This window comes from Delphinus delphis, chromosome 14 (assembly GCF_949987515.2).
Source record: "Delphinus delphis chromosome 14, mDelDel1.2, whole genome shotgun sequence".
Lineage (NCBI taxonomy): Eukaryota > Metazoa > Chordata > Mammalia > Artiodactyla > Delphinidae > Delphinus > Delphinus delphis.
The window spans coordinates 56753892-56771885 of NC_082696.1; the positions used below are offsets into that span (position 1 = coordinate 56753892).

At 33.5% G+C, this 17994-nt stretch overlaps 1 protein-coding gene across 3 annotated transcripts in view; it reads left to right on the forward strand.

Annotated features, from left to right (window-relative positions):
• Positions 1-17994, forward strand: part of ASCC3 (activating signal cointegrator 1 complex subunit 3) — a 334404-nt gene that overhangs the window by 63995 nt on the left and 252415 nt on the right. For all 3 annotated transcript variants that reach the window (XM_060030178.1, XM_060030179.1, XM_060030180.2), the window contains 4 exons: positions 1118-1238; positions 7130-7334; positions 8043-8184; positions 8785-8910. In XM_060030178.1, the coding sequence (XP_059886161.1) occupies positions 1118-1238; positions 7130-7334; positions 8043-8184; positions 8785-8910 (594 nt within the window). The remainder of the gene's footprint in view (positions 1-1117; positions 1239-7129; positions 7335-8042; positions 8185-8784; positions 8911-17994) is intronic.

The window sequence follows — 17994 nt, forward strand, 5'->3', positions numbered from 1 at the left end:
CACTGCCCTATCAGCCAGAGTGAGAGTGATTGGTCACCAGTATTTTCCTTGATGTTTTGCCCAAAGATAAGGCCTGTCCACATTTGGGGACAGGGTGGAAGACAGGTGGCCTTCTGTTTAGATAGTGTCAGTAAAATGAACAGCAAAAGGAAAATATTTACTAAGTATTTAATGCCTTATATATACTCAACATAAAATTCCTACTTTTAATGATATTTTTATTTGTGTGGATTCTCTAAGAACAGTTAGAATTTGTTTAATATAAAATCTTCACATGTAGAATTAAAGTATAACATTTCTGGACAGGAAATATATATATACCCCCAAACCATATATGAGGAAATCTAAAGGCTTTCTGGCACAGTTATTTCATACAGTTATATAATTGAAAGTCTCTGAATCCTAAAACTGGTTCTGTGACTCTGGAATCAACTTAATCTTTGGCAATCACTATGCATAGGAGAGTAGAATATGCATAAAAACTTTTAATAAAGTTACAGAAAGCACTTGCAGTACTGTGTTTCAGATTTCACATATATTAAGCATTGAAAATTATTGATACTTACTAATTAAGCAATAATAAAATAATAAAAATACACTTTAACAGAAAAATACAATTAATTGTTTTTTAAGCACTAAAAATTTGGCATGCCATGATTTATTAAAACATTCTAATGATTTTTAACTCTAAAATGATAGCTCTTATTAGTAAGTTGTAAGAAAAATGGTACTCTGCACTCTATTTGGGAAAACCAGAATGGTATGTTAAAAAGCAAATTAATTTTAGAATTTCGCTTGGTTATACCAAGAAAAAAACAAGTGTCAGAATTTTTTATTCTGTGATTTAGAGTTTTATATATAAATCATAATTATTTTAACAGTTGGATCGTGCTCTTGAATTATATAATTGCAGATAGTCTTATGAAGCCGAAAGCTCCTTAGCAATGTGAAGCAATGTAACTTTCCTAAGTTATTATTTTCTTATGATTCTTTTCTAAATACTTTTTAGTTTCTTCTGTGTTAGTTTAGCTTCATAGCTGTGTTGAATAGGGTGTTAATAACTTGAAAAAATAATTAATTTTGAGGTAACAGTTTGTTTTGATTTTCCTCTTATAAGCTGTTTGAACTGCTGGGACCTGATGGACTTGAACTTATTGAGAAACTCCTCCAGAACAGAATTACAATTGTGGACAGATTTCTTAATTCTTCAAATGATCATAAGTTGCAAGCTCTTCAAGGTAAGAAGTGTTCAGTGGTAATTCTATTTTAAAGGAAAAATTCATTGTTTAGCAGTCTATTTAATACAATTATACTTTTAATATTCTTTGGTTGATTATGTAGCTTACTGATACCATTCTCTTAAGTAGATTTTAGGTGTGGCAGATTATGAAACAAGTGTCAATGCCCCAAATAGGGTATTATGTCAGAGATTCTGTTTATGTTTAGGTATAGTAGAATATTTGGAAAGACAAAAAAGAATTTTAAGGAAATACATATAGTGCTTAGAGTGGGTCAAGTAGAGTTATAATTTATAACCACTTTTATTTTGAAAACTTTCAGACCTTAGTAGTGGTGCAAGGATAGTGTAATGAATACTCACGTACTCTTCATGTAGATTCACCATCACTAACATTTTGCTTCCACCCCCCATTATCATTCTCTACACACACACACACACACACACACACACACACACACACACACACACAGGCGTATGCACACATGGACACACACATATGCACATTTAAAATTTTTGCTGAACAATGACTAAAAGTTGCAGACATTATAATACTTCAGATATAAAATTTCAACATACAATAAGAGTCTCCTGCTTACCTGAAATACAGTTATCACACCCAGCAAGTTGAACATACATATAGCTATGTATTACATATGTTTGAAAACCCCAGAAGAATTAGAAAGAGTTGTCAAGGAAGCTAAAATTTTTTTTTTTTTTAAAAGCCTGACTTACTATGAGACAGCTGATGCCAAACTCAGGTTTTAGGTGGTAAGTAGGAAAACTGAGTTTCTTACCTTTACCCAAATGTCTTTGCCAGCTTTATAAATAGCTTGGAAGTTTTAAAATGTGCATGGGCATAAGAAATTAGACCCCCTTCTTCAAACTAGTCAACATTTACCCTTCTTTTATGTAAGTGACGTCACCTTTTCCTTATGAGTGTGGCACTGAAAGGAAATTACAAAAAGAGCCTTAATTTAAATCCAAAATTTCTTATGGGCTTTCTTTATCCTACACTTTGATTACTGATAGTTGCCTTGGAGTTACTTTGAGATTTCTAGAAACTTTGAAGATTGGAGTTTAGCCACTTTGTCTTTCTGCAAGTCTCTTGGTTCTTTAAGTATATTGAACACTTATAAACTACCTTGCTGTAAGAGGACTTTCACCTGTTAAACAGTGCTTAATCAGACACTGCAATAAGCCAGCAGAACTTAGGAGCATTTAAAATGTGTATCTGCCAGAAGAAAAGGAATGAATTTAAATATCTGGTCTTGCGATGTAATTTCTGAGGATTTGATGTTCATTTTGTCAGCCTTTTAAGTGCTGATACGTACTGATTCCACCTTTTATTAGTGCTAATTTATTAACGAAAAGTTCAAAATGAGTTCAGCTTCACATATTTTTTTAAGAAAGCTGTGGATGATGAGTTAATGTTTTGTAGTTTCATTATGTCCATTTTTGTTTAACATTTATACACAAACTTTATTCTACTAGGATAACTTTAATAAGAAGCAACACACTTTTTAACCTAAAACCAAATATTAAATTTGAATTATTAAAAAATATTTGAACCATCAGTCTGCCCTGAAATATTTTCTACTCTTCTCAATCAGCTTTTACTCTTTTAGTCTATGCTAGATTGTTACTAATGTTGCTACTATTTAAGAATAATAATTATACCATAGAAAATTGGGGGCATTTAAACAAACTTCTTCTAAGGACTGTGGTAAAAGAAGAGCTGACAAATGATAATATTAGGTTTTTTGTGTATCTTCATTAAAGATGATTTTCCTTATTTTGGGGGGGAGGGAGAAAGAAATATTCTTGAAGAAAAGAATCATTAGACTCTGTTACTTTATCACTGTTCTCATCCATTTATATCTTTTGATATAAATTTTATGTTAACGATCCTTCAAAATTCTCTTAAAAATACCAAATTGTATTTGTATTCTCTATTAAGCTACCTTAGTAAGACAGCTGCATCCTGCTCTTTTCTCTGTTCCACAAAATCATGGTCTTAGAGAGCAATAGCTTCCTGCCATTTAGCATTTTCTAGCTTTCATACTGATTTTCTTTGAATCCTTTTATCCAGATATATATACATCCACCCTACTTTATCTCTGTTCTTATAACCAGGAAATGTAAGGTAGGTGAGAAGTGGGTGGGTATTGTGTACTCACTGCTAAATTGAGGATAGTTGTGAATTAAATTCTGGTTTGGGGATGGTTGTAGAGAATGTTTAGTACGAGGTGTATCATAAAATAAAAATTAAGTTAGCTCATGCTGTCAAATGACAGTGTTTTGAGTAGTTATACAAGACTTTTTCTGTCATAATAACATTTTAAAAGGATACAAGCTCTAAGTGTTCTTCAGTAAAATTTTGTTTTAGAATTGCTGTTAAGCTTATTCGTTTCATTTCTTCTTGTCAATCTCTACAGTTAACTGAACCCAACAAGGAGAATCATGCACTTAAGCATTTGTGCTTTATAACTTGATTTTTAAAATCACCTATTATGTTCAATCTTATGGGATTTCAGTATATTCTGATTGAGGCCTTATAAAGCTATCAATGAGGTAGACATATTTTCTTCTTATAATTTTAATTTCCTTATTTTGATGATCACAAATGTGTCCAGTAGTATTTTGTTACTGTCACATTTGTTTAAAATGTTAATGTCATTAGCAAATACAGTATGTCACCCAAAATATTTAGTTTCACGTACAAAATATTGAACATTCATTTATAGTAATAAGTACATGGCATTATTCACATTTTAAAAAATCCTGCTTAATATCTCTGTCACTGAATGTGTGACTTTGAAAGCAGGTTAATTTTTTTCATAGTTCAGAGTACATTTGAAAAATGCCAGTATGTTGCTTTCTTTCTCTAACACTGAGAGTTAGTTGGTTATAAATTCAATCATTATAATAGTATATAAGATTTATTTACAAAGTAAAACATATAAGACTTACTTAGAAAAATACTTTTGAGCTCTAAAATGTAGTTCTAATATAGATGGGGTTATATCTTATTTCATAATTTTGAGATGTAATAAATCTTTATTTCTCACTTTCCTTTTTGCGACTTATAGAGCCATTATACGGAGGGGTTGTTTCATGTGATTGAGAGTTAAAATGACTTATTCAAAATCATGTAATGAGATAGTGACAAATGTCTGAGAATTGTGAAGATTTGACTTAGAAAGCTAATTTCCCCCTCTTGATGCTAAGCTAAATTCCTTCCTTGTTCTGTATTGGATCTTGGAAGTTGATAAAATAACTTGCACTGTGCTCCTTCAGAGTATGGACCAATTCCATTCTTCATTGTCTTCCTAGCCTAGCAGCAGTGCCTGGCACCTAGTAGGTCCTTAACACAGTAACAGTATTGACTTGGTTTGCTTTCAGTGACATTCCTATCAGTTCTTTTAGGGCTGCAGTGAGCCAAGATACTACTACTTGGAAAGATTGAATTAAACACAGAAAGTAATCCTGTTGGAAGAAAATTTTTCCTGTATATTGAGTTGACCAACCACAGGTTTAAATTGTACCTTGTAAACACTGAGCTTTGATTGACCTGATTCCTCTTAGTGGTTCTAGACTTCTTCCATTTTTAAAAAAAACTGCATTTCCCAAGTCAAAACTACAATGAGGTATCACCTCACACCAGTCAGAATGGCCATTGTTAAAAAGTCTACACATAATAAATTCTGGAGAGGATGTGGAGAAAAGCGAACCCTCTTGCACCTTTGGTGGGAATGTAAATTGATACAGCCACTATGGAGAACAGTGTGGAGGTTCCTTAAAAAACTAAAAATAGAACTACCATATGACCCAGCAATCCCACTACTGGGCATATACCCTGAGAAAACCATAATTCAAAAAGAGTCATGTACTAATATGGAGGTTCCTTAATAAACTAAAAATAGGGAATTCCCTGGTGGTCTGCTGGTTAGGACTCTGCACTTCCACTGCAGGGGCCTGTGTTCGATCCCTGGTCAGGGAACTAAGATCCCACAAGCTATGTGGCGTGACCAAAAAACAAGAAAAGAAAAACCAAACTGAAAATAGATTCACCATATGATCCTGCAATCCCACTCCTGGGCATATATCTGGAGAAAACTCTAATTTGAAGGGACACACGCACCCCAGTGTTCATAGCAGCACTATTTACAATAGCCAAGACATGGAAGCAACCAAAGTGTCCATTGACAAATGAATGGATAAAGAAGATGTGGTATATGTATGCAATGGAATATTACTCCACTTTAGAAAAGAATGGTATAATCCCATTTGCCTCAACATGGATGGACCTAGAAATTATTTTTTTTTTAACATCTCTATTGGAGTATAATTGCTTTACAATGGTGTGTTAGTTTCTGCTTTATAACAAAGTTAATCAGTTATACATATACATATGTTCCCATATCTCTTCCCTCTTGTGTCTCCCTCCCTCCCACCCTCCCTATCCCACCCCTCCAGGCGGTCACAAAGCACCGAGCTGATCTCCCTGTGCTATGCGGCTGCTTCCCACTAGCTATCTACCTTACGTCTGGTAGTGTATATATGTCCATGCCTCTCTCTCGCTTTGTCACAGCTTACCCTTCCCCCTCCTCATATCCTCAAGTCCATTCTCTAGTAGGTCTGTGTCTTTATTCCTGTCTTACCCCTAGGTTCTTCATGACAGTTTTTTTTTCTTAAATTCCATATATATGTGTTAGCATATGGTATTTGTCTCTCTCCTTCTGACTTACTTCACTCTGTATGACAGACTCTAGGTCTATCCACCTCATTACAAATAGCTCAATTTCGTTTCTCTTTATGGCTGAGTAATATTCCATTGTATATATGTGCCACATCTTCTTTATCCATTCATCTGATGATGGACACTTAGGTTGTTTCCATCTCTGGGCTATTGTAAATAGAGCTGCAATGAACATTTTGTGGACCTAGAGATTATTATATTACGTGAAGTAAGTCAGACAGAGAAAGACAAATATCATATCACTTATATGTGAAATCTAAAAAAGAGATACAAATGAACTTATTTGCAAAACAGAAGTAGGCTCACATAGAAACAAACTTATGTTTACCAAAGGGGATGGGAACGGAGATAAATTAGGAGTTTGGGATTAACATATACACACTACTATATATAAAATAGATAAATAACAAGGACCTACTGTATAGCACAGGGAACTATATCACTACCTTGTAATAACCTAAAATGGAAAAGAATTTGAAAAAGAATATATATATATGTAGCTGAATCACTTTGCTGTACATCTGAAATTAACACAGTATAAATTAACTATAATTCAATTTAAAAAACGGATAAAAACCTGCATTTCCATGAAAAGGTAGATCATACTGTTTCTTTATTTGCTTTAGTCATCTTCTAAATATATCCTGAGCTGTATTTTAGTTTTATTTTATTTCATGTATAAATTAGTAGTGACATACAGACAATTTAACAGAGTAAGGCCTATTACATAGGGAAAAGTATCATATATGTAAAGAATATCTTTATTTTATTATTATGTTAACAGTAAATGCTAATTAGTATTGATAATTATTATATTTATTGAAATTATATAAACAGATTTCAAAATTGTGAAATAAAAGTTTTAGGTTTCTGATGTTATATCCAAGAATTTATAACATTAAACTATTTAGTCTGTAAGAAGAAAATATCTGCTGACTTTTCCAAAACCAGTATACCATTTAGAAATTGTGATTTAGAAAAACTCTCCTTAAAACATATAATTGAATGTGTCAGTTAAAAAAAAAAAGAATTCTTAGAGCATTGTGCTATCTTATGTTTTGGTGAGAAGGAAAACAATGGTTTTCCTAAAGGTTAAGCTTGTAAAATATGATCTTAAATTTGCTTTGCAGACAATTGCAAAAAAATTTTAGGAGAAAATGCTAAACCTAATTACGGTTGTCAAGTCACTATTCAGTCTGAACAAGAGAAGCAGTTAATGAAACAGTATCGCCGGGAAGAGAAAAGAATTGCCAGACGAGAAAAAAAGGCTGGAGAAGATGGAGAAATTGCAGAAGGACTCCTGTGCTTTGATCCTAAGGAACTGCGGATACACAGGTAATAAAAGCCAGAAGCTGAAAAATGCTTGTGTTGTAATTGCTACTTTAATGTATCATTATCATTATTTAGTTTAGTTTTAACAAATTAGATGATTCTTATTTCTAGTCATGTTTTCTTACAAGAATAGAATTTTGTTGTATGAAAACCTAATTTTCTGGGATAAAAAATCAGTGATCCGCTTAATTAGAATATTCTTGGTTGCATCAACGTAGGTGAGAGATTTTGGTGCTGTGCATACACCACTAGGTTAAACTTTATGAAGCGTACACAGATTTATTTTGAGACTTTTCTTTCCTACCTTAATGAATACATTTTCCCATATTGTTATCAAGAAGTAGAAAGGAGAAAAATGAAATAAAGGCATTATTATACATGGTGTTTAAATATTGAAACCCATTTAAAAAAAGGATTTTACACTTTGTTAAATATCTTTGGATTGTGACAAAGAAAATTATAAATAAAAAAACATTAAGTCAAACTTATCAGATGATGTTATCTAAAAATAGTACTTGAAAATGTGTTGATGCTTATATGGTTACACAGAAAATTTCAGGATTGCTAATAACTTCCTTTGTGTAGTTTAATTTCTTCACTTTTATAGTGGAAGGCTGTGTGAAATAGTTATTATAATGACTTTGTTTTAGTATATGCTTTCCTTTGCAAGATAAAAATTACAGATTTAGCCTATTATTTTTGTATTTACAGAGAACAAGCACTTATGAACGCTAGAAACGTTCCAATTCTGAGCAGGCAGAGAGACATGGATGTTGAGAAAATACGTTATCCACATGTTTATGATTCCCAGGCTGAAGCCATGAGAACATCTGCATTCATTGCTGGGGCAAAGGTATGCATTGGTATATGACCACTTTTGGATAACATGTCTGTTCTGAGGAAATGACACATTGATTTTCCCTGTTTCTTTTGTGATTGTAGTACTAGTTGACTCTTCTATGCTAAATTGTATTTTTAAATATTGAGGAAAATGAGATAGTGCAGTTTATGTAAAATTCTTAGTGCATGGTAGGTTTTCAAAACATATTTGTTCTCCTCCCTTTTATTATTTATGCACCTTGTGTTTTTGAGTTTTAGCAGTTGCATCACTTTTTGCCTAAACTTTACACTGTGTATTGCACATTTTCCCTGGCTACATGACTACATTTGTCTTCAAGAATACCATCTAATTAATGTACACTTAAAATTCATCAACATAATATGGTTCGTGTGTTATATGAGATATCTGATTCATGAATGCTTTGTGTGTGTGGTTTTTTGTTTGTTTTTGTTTTGTTTTTTCTTGTTTTCCTTTAAATTAGCTAAATTTATTTTCCAGTGCTATGTCATAAAACAAATAGTGTTCTTTTTTCTCTCTTTACTTAAAGAATCTTTACCAAAGTAATTGTTCTGTTTTGTATTATTATTGGATTTTAATTTTTGATGTTTATAGATGATTTTACCAGAAGGAATCCAAAGAGAGAACAACAAGATATATGAAGAAGTAAAGATTCCTTATAGTGAACCAATGCCAGTTGGGTTTGAGGAAAAACCAGTTTATATCCAAGACTTAGATGAGGTAAGATTATCATTTTATAAAGTTGATATTTTTGATGCTTGTTATGTTTTTGAATGCATTCGTATTGGAAAAATTATTTTTAAAAGTTAGTTGGTTAATACAGTAAAGAGATACATGCAGTTGGTTACTAATGAAGTAGGGGAGTTTAAGTTAAAAAAAACACATATATACATATATTTCTTTACACGTTGAACATATTTATGTATATTTTGTGTATGTATTTCTATAATTTTATGTTTATTTTGGTTATTTTAGCTAATATTTCATTTAACCTACATAAGCTGACTTAAGTAAACTGTTTTAAAGGATTCATGTATTGATAGGTCAAATGTTCAACCTATGATAAAATAGAATATTATTTGGGGCCAGGACCAAATTCCAAACTATTTAATTAACTTTCCCTCAGCTTTTAAATTTTGAATAATTTCAGTCCTATGGAAAAGATGCATGAATAGTAGTATTCTTATACCCTTTTGTCTTGATTCACCATTTGTTAAAATTTTGCCATATTTGCTTTATCTCAAAGTAAAATATTTCTTCATTTAGTTTAAAGTATATACATTATTTAAGGTTAACCTTTTCATCACCAAAATGAAGTTGCTTTATTTTCATATATATATTTCATATGAAGTCATTCAGAAATATCAAATAATATAGGCAAGCAAAAGGAGCAGCAAAAAGAATAACTACAGCCAACCAAAATTGACTCCATTCTATACATGTGTGTGCATGTTTGTTTTGTTTTTACAAATATAGAATTATATCACATTTTGTTCTATGTTTGTATATATACTTATATATATCTTTCTATGTCAGTAGACATATTTCTACAGCATCATTTTAAATCACTATACAGTATTCCATTTTATGTCTTTATTAGTTTTAAACCAATTTGTTATTATTACAATTTTAAGTTGTATCCTGCAATAAGTTTTTATAATAGACTAAAATTATAATTAAATCTTATATTAATGGGTTTCATCCTGTGCATCAGAATTATCTGTAGAACTTTTTCAAAATCCAGATGCCTCGGTCCCTGTTACATCATAATCTCTTGGGAGGGGCCCACATATCTATATTTTGAATATGATTTTTAGAGCTCTGTAGTTGATTCTGAAATGCAGCCAGGACTGAGAGCCTATAGGATTAAATAATTATATATGTAATTCTTGTTAAACCTTACCAATCATTAAAAGGATTATCATCATGAAGATTTATTTAATTTTATATATTAAATATTAACATTTTTTCATATAAAAGCATCATTGACATTCATTGTCTATGTAATGAACGAGCCAGGCTTCTTAGTTTTTTTCATACTTATTTCAAATAAATACTTTGTTCATTTTAATTTAGATTATGGAATGGGTTAATTCCATCTGCAGCCTTAATGTCTCTTTGCCATGTAACCTAATACACTTGTAGGTTCCGTGGATTAGGATGTGAACATCATTGGGGATCATTATTCTCCCTGCCACACATGATATGGATGACCACAGTTTAGCTGTTAACCTGTTGAAGGACATCTGTGTTATTTACAGTTTTTGGCTGTTACGAATTTTATGAGTCTGTTTGGGCTGCCATAACCACAGCCTAGTTGGCTTAAACAACAGACATTTATTGTTTCGCAGTCCTGGAGGCTAGAAGTCCCAGATCAAGGTGCCAACAGATACGTTTTCTGGTGAGGACTCTTTTCCTGGATTGCAGCCAGGTGTTTTCTCTCTGTGTCCCCGTGGCCTCTTCTCTGTGTGTGTACACAGAGAGACCTCTGGTTTCTTTTCCGCTTCTTATAAGGACACCAGCCCTATCGGATTAGGGCCCCATTCAGATGACCTCATATAACCTTAGTTACTTCCCTGAAGGTCCTGTCTCCAAATATGGTCACTTTGGGAGTTAGGGCTTTAATTTATGAAACTTGGGGGGGGACATAATTGCATCTATAACATGGTTAAAGCTGCTCTAGACATTGTACAGGTTTTTGTGTGAACATACCTTTTCATTTCTCTGGGATAAATGCCCAAGAGTGCAATTACTCGATCATATTGTAGTTGTGTGTTTAGTTTTCTAAGAAACTATCACAGTTTTTTTCTAGAGTAGCATTTTATATGCCCATCAGCAATCCAGGGTTATCTAGTTTCTCTACATATTTGCCAGCATTTGGTGATATCACTATTTTTAATTTTTATTTTAACCATTTTAATTCATATTTTTATATATTATTTATATTTTTATTTTAACCATTCTGATAGCGTGTAGAGAGTTCTCATTGTGGTTTAAATTTGCACGTTCATAAGGGGCAGTAATTGGGGAATAATACGTTCAAATGCAATGTGTCATTGTAAGTACATAAGTAAACTGTTTGCCGTGTTAGCAATGTAGATAATGATCCCACCAGATGTCGTTAACCATGGATATTAATATAGAGCTCAGGAGAAAAATATAGATGTTAACAGAATGTGAGTTTAGTTAGATGCTTCTGTTGGTTTGGATCTTTTTTATGCAAGGCATAAAATCTTTAAAATCATAGGATGTTTCTGTATCAGGAAAAGTGCTCTTGAATATGGTATCTTTCTCTTTTCACTAAGATCATAATTGCATGCCATTCCTGACAGTCCTATGGAACTATAGATAAAACAGTTTTATGTCCTCCCACTGACTGAATGTCGCTTCAGATAAATTTGTCCTCTCTACTTAAATTACTTCTATAATTTGATTAAAAAGATAACGAGAATTTTAAAATTCTAAAATGATGTGCAAATTTTCTGTTAATACTGTTAAATGGGTTTTATACTTTCTTGGAGAGGGAATAATCTAAAAAAAAAATTGATGGATTTCTGTATTAGAACTCACTCAGTTGGAAGTTAGAGAAACGAAACTGAAATCAAGTTTTAGCAATGAAGGCAGAATGTTGGCTTTTCTAACCAGAATGTGCAGGAGTAAAGCTGCCTATGTGTCCAGATGGATATATAGGTTCACATGATGTCATCAGATCTTTTCCTCTGTCTTCGTCGTTCTCTTTCTCCATCTCTTTATTTCCTTCTCTTCTCTTTCCTTTCCCCCTTATCTCCTCCTCCCTCTCTTTTACCCCTTCTCCCCCTCCTTTTATTTCTCTGGTTCTTTTCATCCCAACTCCCAGATATGCTTTCTCCATATAATCAGGGAAGAACATAGGACAGCAACTCCAAGCATATCTGCTTCCCTCTCCTCTAATTCTAAAAGCAAGAGGGTTTTCCCCACAGAAAACCCCTGGGATGCCATCAAGAGTCAAGGAGGAGTTTACCAAAGAAAGATGAGTGCTGTTATTACCTTAAAAAGGAGAAAGAGAAAGATGCTAAGCAGATGGAATTATGCCTTTGATATTTTGGTGAAAGAGTGAGGTTTGCTTTTTTGTTGGTGTTAAGTAAGTTGACTGCTATCTATTTCCACAGTTGGGAGTTATATTTTTTAAATAGCCAATAGAGTGTTATTCAGCAGAATTGAAATACTGATCCAAATATACTGTTTAGTTTGGAAAGGTAATATAAAAGATGCATATAATGTTTCATTTGAGAAGTTAAGAAAGTTGAGTCCTATGAAGTCTGAATGTAGAAAATTTGAGATTTTCTGTGACCCCAGGTTATTGAATTCCATGCTTACAGGCTGGGTTCTGGGGGAAATGATGAATAGGGTATTATCCCTGATCTTAAGTTATTCTGTGTAGTGTATCTGCCCCACACCATTTCCATGGAAATAACTAATACAGTAGGGTATGTTGTACAAATTTCTATGGCGGCACAGAGAAGGCAGACTAAGTTCACAGAAGAAGCCATCATGAAGGTGAATGAGGGCACAGGATTTTGCCAGATAGACAAAGAGGGTGGGGGGTGTAGATGAAGGATGCTCCATGAAACAGTTTGTGACCTTTTGTAAACAAGTATTTCAGTATTATTAGCATGTAAGCTACATGTGGAGAGTGGCAGCAAATTAGTTTAAAAGAGACTTAATAGTGCACACGAAGGGCTTTGAAAACCATAGTAGGTTTAGACTCAATATTGTGGGAAATGCTACTTCTTAAAAATAAAAGTAAATGATCAAGTATTTTCACTTCCAGAATTACTGTGGTTGCAATAAAAAGCTGATGATTGAGGGTAGAACTGCTGCAGTAGTTCAAGGGAGAAATGCTATGTGCCTGAATGAAGAAAGTGGAGCCTATATAGAAAGTGGGACAGTGGAGAATAGTTTAGCTGTTAGTACATGTAATGTCTGATGACTGGTTTAAGTGACAGGAGATGAAGCAGAGAGAAGAAACTGGAATGACATCCAGGGTAACATGGGCGAGTGCCAGTATCATTTATTAAGATGAGAAATAGGAGAAAAAGAAAAGGTTTGTGCATGTTAAGTCCGGGAGGCAGTGTGTTGGTGAAGCGCAGGGCCTGTGAGTCCAAGCTGACAGCTTGACTCTTGGCTCCCCACATTCTAGCTGCGAGGCTTGGGGCAAGTTTCTCTCTGAGACCCAGTGTTTCACTTGTAAAATTGGGATGATAGTACCTACCTCATAGTTTTATTGTGATGATTATATGAGTTAATATATGTAAAACACTTTTAAGTGTGTTGAGTACTTAAGACATTTTGGTAAAATGTTTGCTTAAAATGATAAATGTAAACTGACACTGTGAGAGCAATCATAGTATGGATAAAATGAAAAGACTTATTGTTTCTTTGGAAATTATATTTATTAAATAAACTACTTCTGTGTTCATTTATGCTCCTCAGCTATTCTGTCATTCCAAATACATAAGTCACTCTATGAAGACATAGGGTAGTTTTCAGTTAATTGATAGAAACTAAAGAAACCAGTCATTATAATTATTAACGTTTGTGGTTATCGCAAGACTTAAAGTTTGGGAAAAGGGAAATAGAAGAAGTATAAAAAATGTTACTTTTCCTTTGGTTTTACTTTGTTCTCTGAGCCTGAGTGCATCCTAAAGCTGAAGAGTTTAATGACACAGTTTGATTCAATCAATTTACAAAGGCAAGAAAGCTAAAAGAAGCATCCAGAGAAACACTTCAGAATGTGAATCTTTTTTATGAGATCAATTTGAACAAGATAAAATGTCACTAAAATCTGGACATAGGCCCAAATAAAAAGCCTTTCCCTGAAGCATCCCACAGCCCGCTTATTATACTGTCAAGCATATCATCAGTTTCATCAGAACATGACCTTGAATCACTAGCTGCCTTTTTAAGAGGTGGTATCAAGAAATGGTAACAAAATGTAAAGTTTAAAACTGAAAAGTGAGTTTGCAGTGTTTTTCACACTGATAGGGATCTTAGCAAAGAAGATTTCATAAATTTCATGATGAAGGAAACAGTGTGGCAAAAATTAAATTTCTAATCATTTTAACAAATTTGAATTTCCCTTGATGCATGCATAGCCTCACCTGGCAATTAAAGCCATGAGTATTCTGATAAATTTGCTGCCATATTTGTTTGTCAGATTTTTCACCACTTATTACCACCAAAACAAATAAATGAACAAACAAAACATGTAGATGTAGACTCCTTCTACATCTATTGTAAACTCCACAATACATTGTTATTCTTTTTGCCTTAACAGTCTTTTAAAGGTATCATTTAAGATATCTAAATAATAACCAGGAAAAGTTTTTATACTCGTGCACCTATCTGGCACCTTTATGCCTTTGTGTAGGTAGATTCAGATTTCCATCTGGTATTCATTTCTTGTAGTGCAGGTCTGCTGGTGATAAATTTTTTCAGCTTTGTCTGAAAACAACCTTCTTTTTTTTTTGTCTTTGTTCTTGAAAGATATTTCATTTGTTATGGAATTCTAGGTGGACAATTTTTTTTCTAGTACTTACAGATGTAGCTGCATTGTCTTCTTGTTTACATTGTGTCTGCTAAGCATGCCCTCATTCTTAATCTTCCTCTCTATGTAATATGTCTTTTTTTTTCAGGTTGATTTTTAAGATTTTCTTTGTATCACTGGTTTTAGGCAGTTTGATTATGATGTGACTTCGTATTAGTTTTCTGTTATTGTATAAGAAATTACCAGAATACTAGAGACTTAAAATATCCATTTATTATCTCAGAGTTCTAGAGGTCCAATTTGGGTGGGCTTGACTGGGTTCTCTGTTCAGGATTTCACAAGGCCCAAATCATGGTATTGGCTAGACTGAACTCTCACCTGGAAGCTCTGGGGAAGGATTCCCTTTCAGATTCATTCCGGTTGTTGGCCAAATCTATTTCCTTGCAGTTGTAGAACTGAGGTCCCCATTTCCTTGCTGTCTGTTATTCTTAGCTCCTAAAGGCTGCCCACATTCTTTGGCATGTGGCTCACTCCATCCTCAAAGTCAGCAAAGGCTAGCTCGAACCTCTTGTGTGCTTCAAATATCTGACTTCTCCCGGCAGCTGAAAAAACTCTCTGCCTGTCACTACCATGGTGTGGTTTTCTTCAGGTTTTTTTGTTTTTGTTTTTTGTGCTTGGCATCGGTTATTGGATCTGTGGATTTATAAAAGTTTTCATCAAATGTGGGAAATTTTCAGCCATTATTTTTTCAGAAATTGTCTGCCCCCTTCCTTCCTTTCAGGAGCTCTTATCATAGGTATATTAGGGTTCCTGAAGTTGTCACACAGCTTAATGATGTTCTATTAACTTTAATTTTGTTTTGTTTTGTATTTTTCTTTCTTTATGTTTTATTTTGGGTAGGTTTTACTGCCTTGTCTTCAAATTTAGTATTCTTTCCTTCTGCAGTGTCTAAAGTGCTGTTAATCCCATCCAGTGTGTTTTTCATCTCAGTCATTGTAGTTTTATCTCTAAAAGTTTGATGTGAGTTCTTTTAATATCTTTTATGTCTCTACTTACACAATCATTTCTAGAGCTTAGGGGGTCATAAGACTTTTTCTGTAGAGGAACAGACAGTAATTATTTTAGGCTTTGTGGACCATATAGGGTCTCTGTTCCATATTTATTATTGCTTTTTTATTAAGGTACCCTTTCAAAATATAATAACTATTCTTAGGTTATAGGCTGTACAAAACAAAACAAAACAAATGAAAACAGGCCTCAGGCAGATTTGGTCCACAGGCCATAATTTGCTGAATCTTGCTCTAGTTTCTTGAACAGTCTGTCATTTATGTTATTTCTGGATTGGTTTTAATCAGTTTTTCTTATTTCTTATGATAATTTTTTTTCTGCTTTTTAGTTTGTTTGATCCTTTTTGACTGAATCCCAGAGATTGTGATTTTACTTTGTTGAGTACTGGATATTTTTCTTATAAATATTCTTGAGTTTTTTTCCCTGGGACATAGTTAAGTTACTTTGGATCGGTTTGATTATTTCTGGTCTTGCTTTTAAAATTTCTTAGGTGGACCAGAACAGCATTTTAGTCCAGGGCTAATTTTGCCCCACAGCTGAGACAAAGTCTTCTGAGTACTCTACCTAATTCTCAGTTAATTAGGAGGATTGCTGCTGTGGCTGGTGAGAACAAGAACTATTCCAGATGCTGTGTGGTCGGGTTTGAATTTGCTTCCTCTAATTCATTCGGATGGTTCTTTCCCTGTACCTTGGGTAGTTTTCTCATATATGTGTGCTGTTTAGTACTCACCTAAAGACTTGAGGGAGACTCTCTGTAGATCTCTGTAGCTATCAATTCTCTCTGATTATTTTTTTATAATAAAAATATCTTCCCCAAAAGGAGAAACTCAGCACTAGGGAATAAAGTAGGACATAAAGCTGATGGAATAGAACGTGAAGCTGTGTTTTAACAGAATCTTCAGTGTTTATCTGTGGATTTTATTTTTCTTTTTTAAAATCTGTGGATTTTATTTTCTGAACCAAAAGCAGCAGATAAATCTGGAAATTGGGAATTACAGTCAGCCCTTCATATCTGAGGGTTCTGAATTCGTGGATTCAACCAACTGTGGATGGAAAATAGTCAGAAAAAAAATTCCAGAAAGTAAAACTTGAATTTGCCACCAACTATTTATATAGCATTTCCCTTGCATTAGGTTTTACAGTAATCTAGAGATTACTTAAAATATACAGGAGCTGTGTACAGGTTATATGTAAATACTACACCATTTTATATAAGGGACTTGAGCATCTGCATATTTTTTTTATCTGCTGGAGTCCTGGAACAACCCTCTCAGACACTGAGGGACGACTGTATAGCAAGACAAAAGGTATGTTTTCCCACCTCTCTCTGAAGGAGGCTAATGGCTAATGCGTTCCAAGATAAGTTGTTATCAAAGGAAGGAAAAAGCCTTCTTCTCACAGTTAAATTATGAAAAGTAAGGTCTGTACTTTCAAGTAAGGTTTTAAGTAAAATGAGAAAGGAAAAAGGAGTTGACCCCACCTCTCCTTTTCCATTCTTTACCTATGATGGCGGTTCTCATTCGGCATTTTGCCACCTCCCACATCCTCCTCAGGAAACGTTTGGCAATGTCTGGAGACACTTATTTGTCACATCTAGGAGGATGCTACTGGCATCTAGTAAATATAAGCCAGGATGCTGCTAAACATTATACAGTGTATATGACAGCCTCTCACAACAAAGAGTTACCAAAATGTCAATAATGCCAAGATTGAGACGCCCCTAAAGAACAGAGCTGTCCGCCAGAACTTTATGCCGTCCATAGTTGGATATCTGGAAACTTGGTTCTTTTCTCTTCTTCTCCTCCTCCTCCTCCTTCTTCTCCTCCTCCTCTTCTTTTTTTTTTTTTTTTTTTTTTTTGGTCTCTTCTAAGCATTGAGCAGATCTAAAACTATTACAGAATAAGTTTGTTAAAACTTTTAAACTTCAATCACTTCCTTCCTAACTTCTTTGATGTTGTTTTCATGTACTTTAGTTCTATCTTGTTTTAGTTTTTACACCAGATACTATTATCGTTATTATTATTTTATAGTCAATAGTTACTTGGATTTCCTATATATTTTGCTCATTGTTTTTTAATTTTATCTAGTGCTTTCATGTTCTGTGACTTTTCATTGCCTAAATTTTCTTTATTGGGAATCTGGTGGTGGCAGATTAAGTTTCTTTTAATTTTTGTTAATCTAAAATACCTTTATTTTACCATTATTTGCAA